General features: G+C 46.7%; 1 protein-coding gene across 4 annotated transcripts in view; it reads left to right on the forward strand.

Annotated features, from left to right (window-relative positions):
- Positions 1-20956, forward strand: part of sema3b (sema domain, immunoglobulin domain (Ig), short basic domain, secreted, (semaphorin) 3B) — a 61117-nt gene that overhangs the window by 33463 nt on the left and 6698 nt on the right. For 3 of the 4 annotated variants that reach the window (XM_061670868.1, XM_061670897.1, XM_061670888.1), the window contains exons 2-9: positions 9474-9907; positions 11438-11595; positions 11904-11966; positions 17907-18026; positions 19230-19323; positions 19467-19586; positions 19661-19803; positions 20039-20153. In XM_061670868.1, coding sequence (XP_061526852.1) covers positions 9739-9907; positions 11438-11595; positions 11904-11966; positions 17907-18026; positions 19230-19323; positions 19467-19586; positions 19661-19803; positions 20039-20153 — 982 coding nt within the window. In that variant the 5' untranslated portion in view covers positions 9474-9738. Of the gene's footprint in view, positions 1-4345; positions 4922-9473; positions 9908-11437; positions 11596-11903; positions 11967-17906; positions 18027-19229; positions 19324-19466; positions 19587-19660; positions 19804-20038; positions 20154-20956 lie in introns of those variants that run through there. The other variant, XM_061670878.1, reaches the window with a different exon arrangement.

The following is a 20956-nucleotide window of genomic DNA, read 5'->3' on the forward strand; positions in this document are numbered from 1 at the left end:
TGATGCACCGTTCTGGCTCTCACAGGTCTGTCTTGGTACTACGACAGACATTTGGTTTGCGGGGGCTCGCGATAGTCGGTGGAGACAGCGCTTGTGTTGTGCTTTTAGCTAAGGGGTTGACCTATAAATGATTATTGACTTCATCTAGTGCAGTATACGATTTCCTCATAGATGTCATGTCTGATTCTAAATGACTGAAATAGCTAGTCTCGGGTCAGGGTACGAGATCAACCTCCACCGGGGCTGTATACCTATTTTTAGTCGAGAGAAGGCGAACTTCAGAGCAAATATAAATGTAGCGCTGCACTTGGGCCAGCGTTTCCACAGCTGCTGAGACCATTATAATAATAATATCCTCACAAATATGTTTGGGTGGACTTTGGCTCCTATAGACCCAGTTGCTGGACTTTATGTATGAAACAAGCAATTGTATAGTTGAAGGACTGATGTGATCCACTGTTTGTGGGGAGGGCGTAGGATGCTACACACCTTACATAGTCACCAAACGCAGTCAGTACGTGCTTAAGATAATCAATCGTCTTATGTGGCCAACAGTATGTGAATCATTTATTTTTCAGGCGTTTGTTTTGTTTCTTCCTAAAGCTTCTTACAATATTACGCAGGGATACAACGTGTCCATGACGCCATAGTTGAACTGAGGTTGGGGTTTCCAATGTGGGCCTCGGCCTTCCTGTGCGGAGTTTGCATGTTTTGCCCACGCTCGCGTGGGGTTTCTGTCGGTACGGCAGCTTCCCGCCACATTCCAAAAACATGCATGCTATTTCATCGAAGACTCTAAATTGTCCACGGGCGTCAATGTGAGACCGAGTGATTATGTTTGTCTGTACGTGCCCAGCAATTGACCGGCGACCTGTCGAGGGTGTACCACGAAGTCAGCTGGGTTCGGCTCCGGCTCAACTGACGAGCGCTATAGAAAAGGGACGGCTGGATTGTCACGGCCGCTTTTATTTATTGATTGATTTTTGTTCACGCTTCGGTCATGGTGGAGGCCATTGCCCTACGGAGTGCCATTGCAGGATTCAAATGGAATATTCTATGAGTAACTTGTGAACACCATCATAGAAACGTGCTCGAAGATCAATGGTCGGGCTATTGTTGGCGTTGGAAACTTGGTCGCTGTGATGACTTATTATCTCAGGACTGGGACGTAGGAATCACGAGTGCGTCAAAAATGTGCTACTCGTGGAAAGGATGCAGGCTGGGCTGGCGATAGCACCCGCGCGCGATGGTTCGTGCTTGCCAGTGGGGTGATTTAAAGCAATACAAATGGGCTAATAATGATGATGCCTTCAATGAACTGCTTTCTGCAATAATTCCGAGGGTTCGCTGTCCGCATGGTGAAGTCCTGCATGCGGAAGAGGACGCAGCGACGGGAGCGTTGAACTTTAGTGGTCTACCCTTTTGAAATACAGAATGAGATGACGAAAAATCATCGGTGACTTGATTACGTCCGCAGACCTCATTGATCTAGAACCCCTCAAATGATCGTTCGTCGTATGTCGCTCTGCCAAATAGACAAAAGCTTAGCGAGCCCTGCGCCGGCACGGAGATCGAGATGCGCGCCATTTGCGCTTCGGCTCACGTTGCGCAGTCTGCGACTATAGAGCCCTGAGTTTCAACGGATTTTGAAACATTTCATACACTCAGCTGGCGATAATCATCTCCCGAGCCTTCCGAATTTAGATCGTTGGTGACAGATACCATCCAATCATGTGGAGTGTGATCACACGCCATCAAGCAAGATGGTAGAAAAAACGAGGCAAGAAGAACTTGAAAGAGCAGTCAGGCTGGACAAGTCGAGTCTTTCTATTTCTAATCGCCAGAGTATTTAGAGAAGGCCACTCTGGATAAAGATCAACACAAACAGGACGTTGTAACAGCAAGGCTCAGGGAAAGATTTGCAGATAGGAGGCAACGACGCATGCTGGTGTTGATAGCCGGTTACCTGATAAGCTACATCGTATGTAGCGGTGGGGAAAAGCTAATTGGCATTTGTATCATATGAGGGATGACGTCATCCTATGCACAAGTCAAAATACGGGTCAGGCGAGAAAGCGGCATTGAGATGTCGTCAACCTGTCAAAACCAATTAACCGCACGTTCCTTTGGATTACTTCAGCGGTTCAAGTTCAAAAGACGTCATCCCTTAATCCCGTAAATATTCATCTCATGCACATTTCACCTTTATCTTCCAAATGCTGTCGTCCATGTTTTTTACATGGAGAAAAATGGATAGGGCTCCAGCCACTCAACTAAATCATAGAAAAGTAAAAGTTAGTATCTCTTACTGTCTGTGAACAGTAAATCTTTAATTAATTAATTAATTAATCTAACCTCACTATTTATATTTTTAAAAAATCCCCCAAAATACTTTGACTTTGAATATAGGCGACAATGATGCCACAGGCTTGTTTGTTGGCCAACCAAGTCGGTTAACTGCGTTTGTAGCATGCGGGCTTCAGCTGGGCTTCTGGTGCTGACGACACAGGCTCAAACTGGTTTTGGACAGAGATGTGCCTGGGCCAAGATCTGCTCCAAAACATCAGAAAATAAGCCGAGTATTTTGATTTATTTTTTTGGGACTCCATTTGCAGACATCATTTCTACTTCTACTTTTTCTGCTTGCTAAATTGAGGATGATGATATATGAGTATCAAATGCAAAATACATTTGGGCCTCTATTGCCAATGATTCGGAGGCAGAGTCATGAAAAAGTCTCATGCCAACATTTTGAATTGATGAAAAGATTCCGTATTTTGATGCAGTGACGTTTTCTCGCTGAGCAGTGCCCGCTTTTACTGGCAGCGCGTTACATCACAACATTCGTCTTCATTCCATTGCCAGGTGCTGAACTTCTCCCGGCAACTCTCAAACAAACCCACAAAACCAACTCCCACCAGGCAGAGTATGATGCCCGGCGAGAGGTCAGGAGTCTCACATCGGGGGGGGGGGGGGGGGGGGGGGGGGGGGCGGGTTGCACGCTGCACAAAAAGTGTGTGTGCACGTTTTATTTTGATTCGCCTCTCCGCCCCCTTGCTGACCTGTCCGTCATAAAGCCGTCATAATGTCTTTACAGGCTGTGATCCTCACAAAGACTTTCGTCTTTTTGTAATAGAAAAGGATTCAACCCGAAAAATCCGTTTTGTGGACAGTCGGTGAAGTGCGCTGATCCTGACGATTGGTGGGACTTCAGAATCCTCCCCGACGCGTTGACGTACTGTTATAGAAAGTTGCATCACAATAACAAAGCGTTGGAGCATTTTTCAAAATGCGGGCTGCCGAAGGAGCGTCAAATATTTTGACTACCTTATATAAGCCGCCATACAATTAGATTTCGGCCTAATTGCATCTGCAATAGACAACAAGTCAGTTTAATTTGGAGCATGTTGACGTTTTGTGTGTTTTTAACGGTCCTAAAAGATTTCAGTGGTCATGCAAAAGTGGTATGTTTCCTCAATTTGACAATGTTTTTTTTTTTTTGAAAGCTTTTGACAGAACTGTGTAACGAGGAAAGCCCATAAGCCCAAAAGCATGTATTCCGTTTCCAGTCATGCCACTGAAATCTGCCCCATCCATCCATTTTCTGCCGCGCTTCTCCTCACGCGGGCAGCGGGCCTGCCGGAGCCTATCCCAGCTGTCGTCGGGCAGGAGGCGGGGTACGCCCTCGACTGGTTGCCAGCCAATCGCGGAAATCTGCACCAATCACGTTTTTTTTTTTTTTGCTTATTGCTTGCTGCCTATATAGCCTTGTTTGGATTAACACGAATCACTTTTCCTCAATGAACGCTGACGAGTTTGAGGAATTTAGTTTGCGACATGATGTATGTTTTACTTCCCTTGTATAATGCATGCATTAAAAACGTTCATTGATTTAGAGCAGAAAGCAATTGGTGCAGAAGTGTAAGAATACTTTTTTTCTGAAATGTAATGTTAATACCAATGCTTAGTGCTAACACATCATGATGGGCCCGCCCGCCGGGGTCACCATGGCAACAACAGGGACACGCTTCTCCTTATTACAAATGACAATTGAGCAACCCTAATTTTCAAGCTTTTATTTTAAGGTACTGTCAATTCTGTGAAAATATTGCAATATAGACGTTCATTCAAACTGATTGAAGAATGAGAAATGTGACAGCCGCTTACAATGCAAGCATACAGTGGCGCGCGCACACACACACACACACACACAACATGCCCCTGCCCCTTTCCACTCCCCTTCCTCTTTCATCCCACCTTTCCCTCCTCCCTCTATCGCTCCATCCCTCCCTGCCTCTCCCCTCTTGAATGAAGGGCATTATTACCGCCTGCTCTCCCACTGAGCACTTCAGCACCGCTCAGCTCCCGTCCGCCCGCCCGCCCGTGTGTGTGTGTGTGTGTGTGTGTGTGTGAGACGCACTCACGTGTGTACGTTAAGAAGACTTTTGTGTGTTTTTCTGAGTGGAGTCGGAGTGCCGCCGCTCATCACTGAAAGTGACTGCAGGGTTGGGAATACTGGGGCTTTTTTCCTGAAGCTTTTCGAAGACAAAAACTGAGCTTTTCTATCTATCTATCTATCTATCTATCTATCTCTACATATCTATACCCTCCGGGCACCGTTTCAGTCACAGGATTTTTTTTTTTTTTTTTCCCAAAACAAATTTGAAAAGGATTTCAACAACTTTTTGAAGGAATCGTGCGCATGCCGCCACTTTATGCGCTGAGCGAGTTGGCTACGTGCATTGGAGTTGCTTGACTTGAGTCGAAGTTTCTTCTTCACGGACAAGGTGCACAATGGGTGTGGAAAATAGGAGAGGGAAATCTTTTTAACGATGGATTTGCGAGGCACAGGCGGACACTGTTTTCGATCTCGGAAGCACTGAATCGTTTTGGAGGTTGCTTTCCGCAAGCAGATGGACAGGTGAGTTCATTAGGGAAACAGAAGGTCCTCGTTCAGCGATCCCCTCGGTTCTGATTTCTTCTAATTGCTTTGAGGTATTCAGCCCCCTGCCTGTCAAAGCTGCAGTTATAACACATTCCACTCTTCCTCTGAGAAAGCTCCGTACCAGATGTTGTGGCGTTTGTCTGTGAGATTGATTTTGTCCATTCATGAAGGCAGACGTTAGCGATGTCGGACTCGAGAGAGGCGCTCTCGGCTCCGCCAGAAAGCTTTCGCCCGTTCATCCCGAAGGTTGTTCGGCGGACGTGCTCTTCCGCACCAAACTCGTTCCAGCACATCTTTAGGGTTCTTACTCGGTTCCAGCGTTCTTACGCTGGAACCGAAAACTGCAAAACGTCGGAAGCATGCGACTGTCCAAAATGTCTTGCTTGGAGAAATAATGAAGTATCGGGGACAACTAAGCCGTCGAGTATAACCCCTGAGTAATAGAATAAGTGGTCAGTGTGATTAAAACGTATCACAAGACTTTTTTGTGCATACATTTTAGCAGAGTAAAAAGGCGTAATGTGCCTCTTAGAGTTAGTGAAAAAGATACTTGAGGTATGTTCCAATAGTTTCAATGCGGATATAAATCATTTATTTACATTTGGATTGGATGCGGAGCAAGAATTTACCAGCTATTTCCTTCCGGTCGTAAACCGGATCGAAATGTTGCTTAGTCATAGGGCCGCAGTCACTCCTGTTAGGGCCAAATGATTTTCCTTCATTATGTAATGCGGCTCGCCATCAGTTCATTTCGTCAGGGGACAACGAGCGTAGCCGAGCAGCCGTACACAAAGCGACGTCTTTAAGGGATTTCAAGTGAGAGAAAAAAGGAGAAAGTGAGACGTTGAGAGGCGGTTCTGAAAGAACATGAGCGTGTCCCGCCACTTGCTGGTAAAGAGCCATCTGGACCAGAAGATTTCATGGAACCTTTCCCAGACTTCGCTTGCATTTGTTAGATCGAGTCAAAGTTTGTGTGGCATCCGAAACAAAACTATTGACAGTGATAGCAAACACTGACTTTCCTCTGACTTCAGCAAACACAGAATATATGACATGACATGACATGATACTGGACACTTGATACTTCACATCACAGTAAAGAGAGCAAACAAAAAAGCAAAATGGAAACTGTGGCAATGAGATGAAAGTCTTTCCAGGCGAAAAATGGAAGCTGTGACAAGTGCACTTGTCCCAAAGCAATTTTCCATGCACTGCAACGTTGTTCTTCTCTCTTGTTGCTCCTTCGTCGACGGCGTCAGCATAATTTGGCCTTCAGGTGATTTTGCCGTCTTGGGATTTCAATCAGATGTCACAAAATCATCACAACACTTGAGGCACAAACGAACGACGTCGTGAACCTTTACAGTCAGCCGGCCCGGCGTTGCTCTTGCACACCCGCTAGCGGCCGCACGAGCCCCCAAGCAGGTGGCCTTTAGATTTAGAATTTAGAGTCTTCAATGAACAGGACATGCACGGTTTTGGACTGTGGGAGGGAGTCGGCGTACCCGTAGAAAATCCACATAAGCGCAAACACGGCTTATGTTTTAAGGGGGCAAATGCATGGCGATCATTCGTTTTTCCTTTTCATGCTCATAATACACAGAAGAATAAAAGTTCCTTTGTAGTTTGAAGCATGTTTCCTTATTATTCTAGTTCGTGGCCCTCCATTTCATTGCCCCCCTCATCTCTGCATCGTTTTATTTGTCCAACACAAGCAGGCCACACTATAAGAGGTATCGCGTCGCAGGCTGGGAAAGTCCTTTCCCCCCATAAAGCCAAACAATCGGTCGGTTCTTTTCTCTCACGTACTTTTGTCTTGCGAGTTCCCCTTGTCCCTTGGCTCCTCCCATCAAGCTGCAGGGGTGAAACAGGCGCGAAGTCAAATCCCTTAACTTGTCCTCACACTTAAATGTCCCTCTTGTTTCACCTCCTCCTCGTTGTTTCTTTTTCTGTTTCTCTGCAAAGTGTCGTTTCGATCCGTCCAATACCCTTGATTGTTTCCTCTTTTTTTTAACACTACCACATGGAGGTTTTGCTACATTTGTGTGTAATAAGTCCACTGTGCAACAATTTTGATAATAAAACCCACCACGATTGTCATATTCCTCTCCATGTGCATACCTTAACGACTAATGGAAACAAATTTAGTTCCGTTGTATTGGAATATTCGAGTTTCACCGTTGCGCAAGTCGCTCTTCGATTCCATACTTGTGCTGCAGATCAGCCGTTCGCTCGGCATCCGCTATTTGTGGAACGTCACTTGACCGAACCCGGTCAACAGGTTAGCGGACGTCCGGTGCGGCGTATGCCGCGATAACTAGCGTAACTACGGGTTGACGATATGATGGTTTGAACCTGAACTTGCTCAAATTGCTCTCCGGACAAAAGTTTCATGCATGTATATCATTTATTTATGCCAATATGATTGATGTAAACACGAAAAAGAGCGTAAACATCGGATATTTTGTCATCTTTGGTAGCGGTCGAAAACAAAAGACAATGTCGACGTTTAAAGTTCCTAAAGGGGCTCTGTCCTGGGCTCCTGCTATTAGGCCTCCCTCCGCCATTTAGCCGCGCCGGAAGGAAGTGGCTCGACCTGTTTTGCCGAATTCGGAAGCTGCTTGTGCGTAATAACGAGCAACAGCCTCGACAAGAGCCAATCGTTGTTACTTTGCTTTAATGGAGTGCTGGCAACCTTAGATTAAAACAAAAAAAAAAGCAACAACAGCAACAAAACGTTTGTTTTTTTTTTGGTACCACCCACACATGTAACGAGTGATGTACTTGTGTATATATGCAAACTAACAAAGAGTCAGAACATAAACATGGATGAATACTTCATTGCACAGCGATAACATTGCGTCTTACGGAATGCTAATTGCCGTCAGAGACGTCAATACATGCAAAGAACACCTTCTTTACGCAGGACTCTTTAGGTGTTTCAGTGCTGCTGTTTTGGTTAGCGAAATTGTTGAAATGGCCACAGTGGTTAACGCTTTTGCATTCTTGTGCGTGAAAAATGTGTTTCATCTCCACTAGCGTACCCAAGATGGTGGTCGACGTACGCGTGCAGTGTTGAGTTGCATCAGATAAGCTAATCGTTAGCCTGGCTTCTTCCGCTCCCTCTTCTTCCTTCTCCTCCTCATCCCTCACAAATCGGTTAGATGTTAAAAATCAGTAGGTGTGTACCCTGCTTAACCTAATTCCTGCTGCCATTTCCCCACCTCTCTAGCAGCTTCACCTTCGCCCGTTACACCTCCTCTCAGTCTCCAGCTGTAGCTTGTTTCTCTCCTTTCTGTTCTCTGACTGTGAACACAACTAAGGGCTGCAGGTTAAACGCTAACAGCCATTCATTCATTCATTATGTTGTCCTGTATTTCGGCTCACTCTCTCGAGCCTATCGCACCCGCGAGGCCGACCCGACTTTGTCTACCCGTCACTATTTAGGCTCGAGGTTTTTATCTTTTCCTTTTCTTTCCCTCCGATGGGACGCCTTGACGCCCACCTTCTCAAAGGAATCTGGCCTTCTCGCGTTCTGCTTGACTCTCATTCCACTCCCTCTTGGCATGCTGCTTCTGTGTCTATTGGAGCCGAACTGAATAAAAGTGTCAGCAGCCCCAATGGGTTTTTTCTTTTTTAGTAAGATGCATTATGGAGCTTGCAGGGAGTTTGTGTAATTGTCAGGGAGTCAGTGTGCACAGCTAAGTGCTGAGCGAGAAGCTGTGTGCGTGCGTGCGTGCGTGTGTTGTAAGCGCGTACGTACGTGTGCGTGAACGTTGAGTCCTGAGTGGACTCGCACACACAAACACACAATGAGACTTGCCGCTCTTTTAATAGCAGCCCGCAGTAGAGTTGGACTCCCAGGGACGACGATGTGAAACGTGTGCAAGTACACCGCTACATGTTGTCTTTGCAACGCCACACAAACCCCCAAACGCGCACCCACGCACACACACACACACACACACCAAAGTCACCGTAAGAAAATACAATTCACGCTTTATGAATGCATTTTGCACACCATAATCACTTCCTTAATGTTGGCAAGCAGCAATTTAAGGCTTTTTTTGTTTGTTTTTATATACACAATCTTGACACGCAAACCTAGCAGACAACATTTTAAGGATAGAAAAAAAGAACACAAAACACAACACTTCTTTTGTTCACTTGGAGCAATGTGGTGCAGGAAGCCAAGATGTGCGGCGTTTCAAAAGCTCGCATGTGCACCTTTGTCCATTCACGTGCGTGTGTGTGTGTGTGTGTGTGTTTATATACATAGCGCTAGGTATGGGAGCTTTATGTTCCGGTCCTGTTGTACTGGAGAGACCATGCAGGAAGCTGTGTGAGCTTATAAGAGCTTGCCTGTCTCTGTGCCTCAATAGCTTCATTATTCAGAAAAATGGGAGCCAGCAGCCTCGATGTGAGTGTGTGTGTGTGTGTGTGTGTGTGTGTCTATATATAAAGCTGCCTTATATATAAAGCTGACGTTGTCCATCTCAGAATCTTGCCTCTCTTATTGTCTTTTTAGATCTGGATCGAGACCGTGTGTGACATTTTCATCCCCCCCTCCTCGGAGGTGAGAGGTGACGTCGTTTGTGGATCTGCAAAGAGAACTCTTGCACGCCAAGACGGCAAGTCCAAAAGAATACGTGAACTCTGGCCCGATAAGGCAAAACACAGACCCGACCAATGGACTCAAGTGGATCTGAGTAAAAGAAGTGTGTTAACATCCGCGGTTATTATTTATCCTTGAATTGCCGTTGTGGACTTGAAAAGAAACGGAGCGTGCCAAAATGATGACCGTGATGATGATGATGGCGGCCACGATGGTCACCTGCAGCTCTCTGTGCCTTTTGGGATTGGCCGCGGCTCACGCTTCCTCTTCCGGCGCTGTGACGCGTTCCTCTTCGTCTTCCTCCTCCTCCTCTTCATCCTCACCACGTATGAAGCTCTCGTACAAAGGTAACGCACGAAGCTTTGAGAGGAAACATCCAAGTGACGCGAAGAACAAGTCTTGAAAAGCACTGTTTCGTTAGCCAAACTCATCCATCGCAAGGGGCCGAGATCATTTTTAACGGAAAACAGATCGTCGTTTTTGTCATTTGTTCACATGACAGCAAATCACAGGACACAAAATCATTCACACAAACTCTGGGGAAACTCACACAAGCATGCGGAGAACATGCGAACAACACGCGAAGGCCCGAGATTCGAACCCAAAACTTAAGAAGTTGGAGGCAGACGTGCTATAACACCACAACCGCATGTACATAAATGAGTATACAAGAAGAAGAAGAAGAAGAATCACCTTTTATTGTCATGAACATGCATGCATGCACACAAAATTTGTTCTCTGCATTGAACACATACACATGTTAGCGGAGCACACCGGAGCAGGGGGCAGCCGAAGCGCATTTCGGGGGATCGGTGTCTCGCTCAAGGACACCGCAGCCGTGAGTCCGGGGGATGTCGGCGGATGGTCCGGTCGGGGTCTTGAACCTACGTCCCCCACGGTGGCAGGCGATGATCTTAACCATTGGGCCACGGCACACTCTCACGAAAATGTCGCATATCTCGGCACTGAGCTTTTCTTTTTAGGAACGCCCCTTTTACCTAATATGTCTCATGCCAAATTCGAATATACATACTCCTACACGGCGGCACGGTGACCGACCGGTTAGAGCGTCAGCCTCACAGTTCTGCGGACCCGGGTTCAATCCCCGGCCCCGCCTGTGTGGAGTTTGCATGTTCTCCCCGCGCCCGCGTGGCTTTTCTCCGGGCACTCCGCTTTCCTCCCACATCCCAAAAACATGCATTCATTGGAGACTCTAAATTGCCCGTAGGTGTGACTGTGAGTGCAAATGGTTGTTTGTTTCTATGTGCCCCGCGATTGGCCGGCGACCGGTTCGGGGCGTACCCCGCCTCCTGCCCGACGACAGCCGGGATAGGCTCCGGCACGCCCGCGACCCTCGTGAGGAGAAGCGGCTCAGAAAATGGATGGATGGATGGATGGATGGATACTCTTACACCCCAAGTATGAATGTTTTAGCCGCACGCCTGTTAGAATCCTTCTATTTTCCAAATAAAAAGCAAGTCCAACCTCCTGTTATTTTACTGTACAGGGGTCCTCGGTTAACGTCGGAGTTACGCGCCCACGGCGGTGACGCGACACGAATTTAAGTCAGACCGTGTCACGGCCTCTCACTGCCTACGCCGACGCAGTCGTCGTAGTGAATATTTGGATCGAACGCCGCAGGCCGTGAATACAAAAGAATGCAAAAGAGTACGTACGGCGCAAATTCGGAACGCGGTATGTTGGGACGGCTGGGACTCTGCGCTGATACCGCTGCGAGCCACGGGAGAATAATTTGAACATATCTGACCCACGGGTTGAGAAAGCCACAAAGTTCACCGTGCCGCCAGCGGAAATGAGATTAGAGCGAATTGTAGGTGTCCTCTCCTGATGCGGTCTGACCAATGTTCTGTCCTTAGACTTGCAGCAGTTGAACGGCGTGCGGCGCTTTGAGCTGGAGCGTTCGTGCTGCTTCAGCGCTCTGCTGCTGGACGAGGAGCGGGGCCGACTGTTCGTCGGGGCCAAGAACTTCCTGCTGTCGCTCTCACTGGACAACATCGGCAAACAGGAGCACAAGGTTGGACGAGACTCCGTCCCGCCGCCCGTATTGGTGCGATTATCAAAATGCTACTTGTAAGACTTAATAAAGAGCAGGAAGCGTAACATCGACATTGCGTTCTAGTTTTCACACGGGTCATCAATTGAGCTGCGGGTGTGTTGATATGCTCATTTAACATTTATCGACTTTATATTGCAAAGTTTTAACACGGAACCCATTTGCAGGCGGGAAGAAAACTGACAGAAAGGCCCGTTTTCACCGTTGACCTGCTGTCAAGCAGATGAATTGAAAGTTGCAAAATGAAGATTCGCACTGTTGCTTTTCAGATCCACTGGCCTGCCCCCGTCGAGTGGAGGGAGGAATGTAACTGGGCCGGCAAGGATATCGCAGTAAGTCCTCTCGCGTTGTTTCAACTCAAAACCTTTCCAGCAACATGTACGAGATTTTACAAAGTCCATTTGAAGCGGTCGAAGCCATTAGGTACTTTCCCCGAAAATGACAAATTGTATTATCCAAGCGGTGGCTGACCGTAGAGGCGCCACTGTAGCCTCGATCTTGAAATAATTGTTCAAAATGATCGAAAAGTCAATGAAAAGGAATAATCGAGCTGGGCGCAAGCCTCCGAACTGGGCGTTTCGTGGGGGATCGGGGAGGGGGGAGGGGGGGGGGGGCCCTTGAGATGCACTGACGATGCGAGGACAACAAAACTTTGGATTCTAGGTTTTAGTGGGTCACATGTCAAAACTATATTAGGGTGGACAAGACCGCACACGTTTGAGGGATTGAACTCACGCCCCGGTTTCGTGCTCGACACGTTGGCCGCTTAACACGCCCCGTCAGCTCCCCGTCTTTTTATAGGGCACCGACAATAGAAACTTATTTTTCAAGAATGCCTTATACACCATTTTCAACGCGTACGATGATTTATGTGTCTAAATTGAGCGTCCATAGACCACACAGACTTAAATGACATATAATTGCATTACACGCTTATGAAAGTCGTCTGTGTGCTTTCCGTTGATGTGGGCCGCACAACCTGTCCCCTGACTGGAGAACTGTATTTATGTTCACGTGTTGGAAATGTTTGTCCGTATGTCTTCATGCATGTACATGTGCGTGTGTGTGTGTGTGTGTGTGTGTCAGCATGATTACACAGCTGTAGACAAAACAATGAGCTCCATTCATGGACGACTACAGGCTTTGACGTTCACCTGGACACGAGGCAGCGTGTGTGCGTGTGTGCGTGTTATAAATGAAAACTCGGACCTGTTTCGTGTCTCTCTTGCCTTTAAATGTGTTTTAAATCAGTATTTAACAGCCACCTCTCCTTTCTTAAGGCCTTTTGTTTTGCCACCATCACATTACAAACTAAGCGAAGCCGACCTCACCTCGTTGACCCTAATTACCAGAACGTGTGCTTTCTCTTTTGGAAGAGGTCAGCACCCCCCCCCCCCCCCCCCCCCCCCCCCCCCCCCCCCCCCCCCCCCCCCCCCCCCCCCCCCCCCCCCCCCCCCCCCCCCCCCCCCCCCCCCCCCCCCCCCCCCCCCCCCCCCCCCCCTTTTGGGTCTGCCTTCCCAGTTACTTGGTGCACCCTCGATATCTCATATTGGTACTTGTTTCGGAAAGTGGAAGAAGTGCGTGTTGAGTGTACTGAGATTTGTGCTGAACTTGATATCAGAGGTTAGTTTACGCTACTTCATTTATGACCTCCACCAAGGAGGCTATGCTTTCACGACGAGTAGGATTACACCAAAACCACCGTAAACTGGTTTCCACAATGCTTCGCGGAGAGTTTCGAGCGTAGACTGAGGAGAAAAGCATAAAATGCTGATTCCGGTCAGCACAGCGGTGGAGCAAATCTAGTAGAGTCGAATCTCTAAAGTCATTTATAATCTGTTTCGGCACAAAACCATTCCGAGCAAATTTTCCCGAGGGGAAATAATGACTTCCAAGGTCTAACCTTTGCCATCATAACCTCTTTATTAACTGTACAGGCAATTTTTAAAGAATCATTGGAACATATTTGTGTATTGCCTGTCTGTCACGCAGGCTTAAACACATTACGACCGTGTAATTACTATGGTAAACACAAATGAAATAAAACTACTCACGTTTAGATGGTGCGGAACAGAGGCAAAGTGGAGGGAGGACAACTGAAGTGGACTTTTTAACGTTGAAGCGTAAGTGTAAAAAGAGGTCGACAATGGTATAGTCCAACTTTTTTCAAATTGTGTACTCATCACGGACTGGAGAAGAACCGTATCAATGGAAACTTCATGCTTTTTTTGGTTTGTTTTTGTCAAGCAGCTTGCTAAGGATTGTTCGGCCTCGCGGGGTTATGCGCTTTAATCGGTGCCTCTTGATCGACTCCACCGAGTGCAAAAAATAGACGTATTGTCCCCAATAAACAAACCGACAACATTCTTTGGAACAGATCTGGATAATGGTGTGGCTTGAGGGATTTAGTTGAACTTTTCACTCTCTCAGTCCACTTGCATAGCTGAGTGCCGGTGCCAGTAAAGCCCATATAGCTCCATAAATGTTGGATATATTGTAGAAGTTACCATTTATTTGCTTAGCTCGCATGAGTATTATGGACAATGTTTAGAAAGAAAGATGTCTCGCCTTCAAGAAGATGACTCAGCAGGAATCATCTGAGAGAAGGACGCGGCCGGGACGCGGCAGGTGTCGGTGCCGTGTTTTCACCTTGAAACCCTCCCCTTAGTGTGTTGTGTCTCGTAAACTTAGAAACCTCCCTATTTTCAAATAAATGCAGGAGCGACGGGAGAGATTGTTTCGAGCGTGTTGAGAGGCTGTAATCTGAACAATCTCCCATGCGCCCTCCTCATGAGAAAAACAAACCAGCGTCTTCGTTCCTTTTGTGTCTATTTTCTATAATGTTGGGCAAGATAAATCCAACAATATACCAACAGGACTGCAGCGGAACAGTAGCTGCCGCCCAACATGTCTTGATTTCTATTCATCAAGCGACTCAGACAGATATGTTTAGGATTCATTTGACCGTGGAAGACGGACGCACTTCACTTAATGACTGTGTACTCGAATACCTCCGTGAAGATGAAACGGAGAGGTATGTTTTGAAAAAAACAACAACCACATTTAGTTGCAGACAAGGATAAAGTTGAAGATGAAGGACATTTTTTCCGTTACAGTCTGCTTGCATTAAGGCCCAGTTGCGCAATGACCCACAGAATCCAGGAGATAAGAGTTGTTGACGAAAAGCACACTTGGGCCAAATGAGAGCATTTTCCGTCACTTGCGATCAAAGTCGGGAAAGTCCAGATTTGCGGGAGTCTCTTCAAGATTATCCGAAGCGATGATTTTGACAATCGTCGACAATCGTAAATGTTAAACCTGTTCAATATTTAGGAGCGCAAATACCCGCGTGTGCGATCAACACCGAGTTCGGCCGAGCTCCAGACTGTGACTGCGATGTGAAACGGAACGATAGCCAATCAGGAAGCGACGTGAAGCTCGCACTGTTGCCAGGCACAAATAAAGGAGGAAATGCTTGTATTGTTGTTGTATAACGTTTCTCACAAGTCAAGTGACAAAGAGAAGAGGTTGCCACAGCTATATAATTGACTGCTAAGCTAACAGTTAGCCTAGCATCTTATAGTTCTTCTTTTACCATCGCTGTTTCTTCTTCTTTGTATCTTACCGCAGTCTGGCTGCCTCTCACAGGTCAGTCTTAGTACTGCGACAGACATCTGGTTTGGTGTCAACGGAAAATATCCTTGTGTGTGTTTCAAATACAACAAACTATAAGAGCGAGGAGTAATAGTAGTAGTGAGTACTTTATGATTTGCATTACATGCCAACTAAAGGACGGGAATGGAACACGATTATAATTTTCCCCACAAAAAGATGGCCATGTTTCTGATTATCCCACCTCGGCGGAGGTTTGCGTTACATGCTCGTCGTTATTTGAATGATCGAACCGAGCGGCTGCAAGTGTGTTTCTTGAGGCCGTCCGAGTTGGAAAGAAAGATCGCTCTGTTCACATCTCAACACAGTGGCTAACGTTTGGTTCATTTGAGTCGATTTGACTAACCTGAACAGTATCTTAATAGTAATTCACCACTGACTGTCCTTCATCTTGGCTATGGTGGGATTGCCACAAGTGTGTGTAAGAAAAATGGAAATGCAGCCTTGAGCCCCACAGTGGTTGTTGGCCCCATCATGATGGATGCTGAAGAACTGAAGTTGCTGCTGAAGTCCAACAAACAAAAGAACACTCTATAATAATAACTGGGCACCAGAATACATGTTTAAAATTTCCACATGATTGTTGAAATATTGTTGCAGTCTCGCAATGCATCTCACGTCATTATGCTCGCAATAATCACTTCACACCGAAGACCACGAGAGAGAAAACAAATGCATTGACTTGCACAATAGCATGGCGAAACAGGAATACATTACATTCAAGCAGTCATGCTGAGTCCGCACAAAGCCAAGAAGACAAAAATCATCCTTCTTGCTACACAAGCACACTTTTCTTTCCTAGCAGTTCTCAGTGTGGCAAACAAGATCCCAATGTTACCATTTGGACTGTTGAGAGAGGACTGTTTTATGGCTATTGAATTTTCCACTGGGGATGGAAATCATTAAAATAAGTCAAAAGTGAAGTGGCAGCGCTGCAGCAAGGCGGGCAGTGTCCTGCCAGAACCCTTCGGCTCCCAAATGTGTTTTCTATTTCATTCTTGAAATGATTATGTATAGTCATGTTTTGGGGGAAATGTTAGCGGGAAATGTATCCTGATTCCGTTGCTTGTCTTCCACGGTGTGTGATTAGCAACATTTTGCGGAGAAAAGGATTTTCTCGTTTCCAGGAGAAATAACTCCTCAGACAAATGTGCACAGGGTTCCGTTGTCCTGGTCAGGAGAAGCCATCAAAGGCATTCCTGAGCTTTTCTCACTCAGCCGCGTTGCGCGTCTCAAGTTTGTCCACTGGGCGACTGCCACTGTACGTTCAGCCGGCAACAACTACGTATGTTTCCTGGATCGCTGGGAACGCCATTCTCGCTCTCTCACGCACTCAAAACAGAGGAGGAAGCTAAACATTGGAACTGTTTCTAGTCAAGCGTTGGTGTAGTTGCAAGTTGACTGGAAATCTCGGCTTAGACGTGAAAGAAAACATATCCTTGAATGTCCGGCAACCCGAGAAGAACCACTTTTTGCGGTCGATGAAACTGGTGACACTCCATCCGTCCGGTTTGGTTTTTGATTTTTGATTTGTATTGATTTAGCTTGTCCTCATCAGCTGCGCCCAATGTTTGGAAGTCCACTTCAAAAAGGTCAGACGAGGTTTATTTCAAGACGCATTCACATTTATCGACTCTACACATCAATTCTGACCACGGCACTCTCACTGAACATTTACCACTGCCCGTTTGGATTTTCCTAATTGCTTGAAAATGCAATGATTCAAATGGCTCACAAATCGCTCAAGACCTCAAAAGTTCAATCTTGAATTGCCATTCGTCGGTTCCGTTCACCTGCGATGACAAGCAGCGCCTGAACAGCAGCAGGAAATTAATCGTTTCGCTCTTGGTGCATTTTGTTTGATCGGAATGCCATTTGAACTCAGTGAATTTTGGAAAAGAAAATTCTTCTTACTTTTTATGAAAATATGATGAGCCTTTTTCTGCACTAACGTCAAGGACGATTTCGAGAGCAGATAGCGGCTGAACTGGGGCGACCGTGTTAATAATTGCCAGAAAGAAGGTTTCACGCGAAGACATCCCACGACAGGACAATGTATAGCTTCAGAAGAGGCAAAGACAGCCACTCCGAGGTCACAGCATGAATTTCAACCACTGTCTCAACTAATGACTCAGTAGCAGGTCAAAGGTCGACGGGTATGAACCCTTTAATGCCCCGCACCCGCGAATGTGCGCTGCCTAATGACTGTTGACGGGCAGCGAAGGGTTAAAAAACCTGAATCAGTCTTCTCTCGAGAAAGCCCCTTCACTATCATCTCAGCCTACTGGCAGATGCGTGTGTGTGGGGGACGGGGACGGGGACGATAGCTAAGGAAGGAAGAATCAGAAAAGGGCACACAGTCGTGCGTCTGTTGCAAACAAAGGGCAAATCCGATCGTGTCAATGAGAGGCTTTTGAAATTGGAATTTTCCTTGCTATTATTCCGCCTCTCGTACGCTTACGCTGCCAACAAGTGGGCGAAATCCCAAATGCGGCGTGGCCGCTCGACCTGCAGTCGTCGCCGCATTTGTAGCCGATAAACACGGCGAGATCAAGCTTTAACGGGACAGTCAATTCACTAACGGCATTTTCTCTTTTCAGTCCGACTGCGTAAACTACGTGAAGATCGTCCACCACTTCAACCGCACCCACCTGTACGCCTGCGGAACGGGAGCCTTCCATCCCACTTGTGCCTTTGTGGAGGTGGGGCACAGGATGGAGGTGAATACATCAAAACACACCAAAAGACCGATCGGTCGTCTACGGCACCCGTCCGTCCCTGTTGGGGTCGCAGGTGTACTGGGGCCCGTCGCGCCCGGTCCGCCCTGGACCGGGCGATAATCAGGGACACGTCGACGAAAGTATTCACACTTCTGGGCAATTTCCAGCGTTCTATTAACCTTAGAAGCATGTTTTGGGAGGTGGGGGGGGGAGCGGAGCACCTGGACATAACCCACAGGGCGAGAACATGCAAACGCCACACACTCCAATTGAGATTGGAACCCGGATCTCCTGACTGCGAGGCGGACGAGGCTCCGTTCTTCCTCAAAGCGAGCGACAACCTTAAGATGTAATATCGATGGCTGAAGACCTGATCCCCTTTTTATGACTAGGAATACAGTCCCATGTAAGCATCACCAAGCAGCGCAGTAAATGAGCAGAAGCACAGAAGAAGAAGAAAAAAGATTTCAACAAAACAACGGACACTATTTACCGCAGAAGAAAATATTGCAGCGGTGTACAGTACAGTACATACGGTACGTGGCGACTTTACAGCAATAATAAGTATAATGCTAATACAGTTCCGCACATGTGGAAATCTATGTCAGGAACCCCCAAAAAACGGCATGTTGGTTGAACCTTAAACATTCCAACGTTGAAGAGAGCAAGCCATTTTCAACACTTTAGATTGGGCAAGTATTTGTAAATAAATAAATCTACCACCAGACCCACGTGGGGACTGACCTAAGGGCTGGAATATTGAAAAATGTAGAAATCAACCAAATTTGGGACATGGGAGTTTTATGCCTGGCAGCACTCATATGCAGTTGTGAATTGAAAACAAGGCAGCGACAGTCAACACTAGCGGGACAACTCGATGTGAAGAAAGAGATCATTGGTGCAGTCTGTGCATGTGTATCTACATTCAAATGTTGTCAGAATTCACATGGTTTTCAAAAAGAGGAATATCATTTTTCATTCTTTGAATCGCAACTGTGAATTGTCATCCCTCAAGTTCCCTTTTCAGGATTAGACCAACAATCTAAAATACAAAAAAAAGAAAGAAATACCGAAATATATTTGGACCTAAACATTCGTGATGCAATTCATGAGAGTTAGCCGCTATAGTTCCTTTCCCAATGACGGGAGAAGAAATGTGTACAGTACGTGTTGAAGACCGTTTCCTTGTGTCCTCCCCACCAGGACCACGTCTTCAAGATCAACCCTTCTTTCATAGAAGATGGCAAAGGGAAGAGTCCATATGATCCTCGCCATAAGGCTGCATCTGTACTCATTGGTACCTGCGACATTTTGCACTTTGCATTTCATTTGGAAGGCTTTTATGTCTTTGTGCCCTCAACATGATCAATTCGAATGAATACGTAATCAATGATCCGTTGTCCCCGGTCGTTGGAACGAAATGTGCGTTTTGTTCCCAAGGTGATGAGCTGTACGCAGGGGTGGCCACGGATTTAATGGGGCGGGACTTCACCATCTTCCGAAGCCTGGGGAAACGCCCCTCCATCCGCACGGAGCAACACGACTCACGTTGGCTCAATGGTGTGTTTTCTCTTGAACTTTTTTGGGTGTGGAAAATGCTCAAGTGACTGACATTTGTTTGGTCTTTTTTTTAGAGCCCAAATTTGTGGGTTCCTTTTGGGTCCCAGAAAGTGAAAACCCCGACGACGACAAAGTATTTTTCTTCTTCCGGGAGACGGCGGTGGAGGCCCAAGGTTTGGGAAAGTCCACGTACTCCCGCATTGGACAACTCTGCAGGGTAACAAAAAAATAAATAAACGCTTCCAAGTCCCAAGACGCGTCACTGTGAAATCGCTGAAGTCCGATGCAATTGGCTTCGCGACGCTGTTTACATTTAGAAACACCAGCCGAAGAAATGTATTTCACTTCGGACTGGACTTGATTTGAATAAGACATATGGTCGTGTTCATTTCATGATGTCGTCAGAATTTGTTGAGATATTCTCCCGGTGACTTGACTTGTCATTGAAACAGAATGACATGGGCGGTCAAAGAAGTTTGGTGAATAAGTGGACGACGTTCCTCAAAACCCGCCTGATCTGCTCGGTACCCGGAGCCGACGGCAGCGACACTCACTTCGACGAGCTACGTGAGTGCGACTCGACTCGTTCGCAAAGCGCTGACGATGTAAGTCGTCGACCCGTCGCGGCTGGAACGCAAACATGAGAAGCCCGGCCCACGTCTCGGAAAGCCGTTGTTCTTGAATGCTGCAGATCGCTGCTGCTTTTTCTTGGTTCATAGATAGATATGAAGATGCAAACATAATGGCCGTTTGTGCTCAGATGGTGGTCAGAGGATATTTCGACACAGGACTTTTTGTCCTAATTAACTGTGTGTGTGTGTTGTCCCCCAGGTGTTTGGCACCAGTTTCAACCCATCCAGTGTTCCCTGGTTACGTAAAAGTATGAGTCCTTTTTTCAGGCTGCACACCCTCTGGGAAGTATTTCTCTTGAGGAGAGAGGCTTGTGAGCTTTTCCCCCTGGAAAGTGTTTTACTGCACACGCTGTAAATGTTGGCCAAAGGGACTTGGGATAAACACGGTGATCAATTATTCGACTTCATGGGCTTGAACCGTTCGTTTGCCCCGCACTGTCGTTCCTCATCTGGACAATTGCATGCGTTGAATTTAGCGGGAACGCACAAGGCGATGTGCGCAAGGGCACGCTTGGCTGAGTTTGGCGTCGAAAAACTTGGGAATCCGTCAAACGCATTTGGGAAGACAGAATTTAGTTCCAAATTGCTTTGGATGAAAAGTGAAGTGAAAGCGATGCCATTTGGTTCAAATAGAATTTGTTTTGCAGCTATTCTCCATCCGCGAGCCGTATGCAGTAACGCATCCAAAATCAATGCACAAACAACCCAAAAAGAAAAAACGACAACATCTTTTTCTCT

Source organism: Phycodurus eques, chromosome 1 (genome assembly GCF_024500275.1).
Source record: "Phycodurus eques isolate BA_2022a chromosome 1, UOR_Pequ_1.1, whole genome shotgun sequence".
In the NCBI taxonomy this organism is placed as follows: domain Eukaryota; kingdom Metazoa; phylum Chordata; class Actinopteri; order Syngnathiformes; family Syngnathidae; genus Phycodurus; species Phycodurus eques.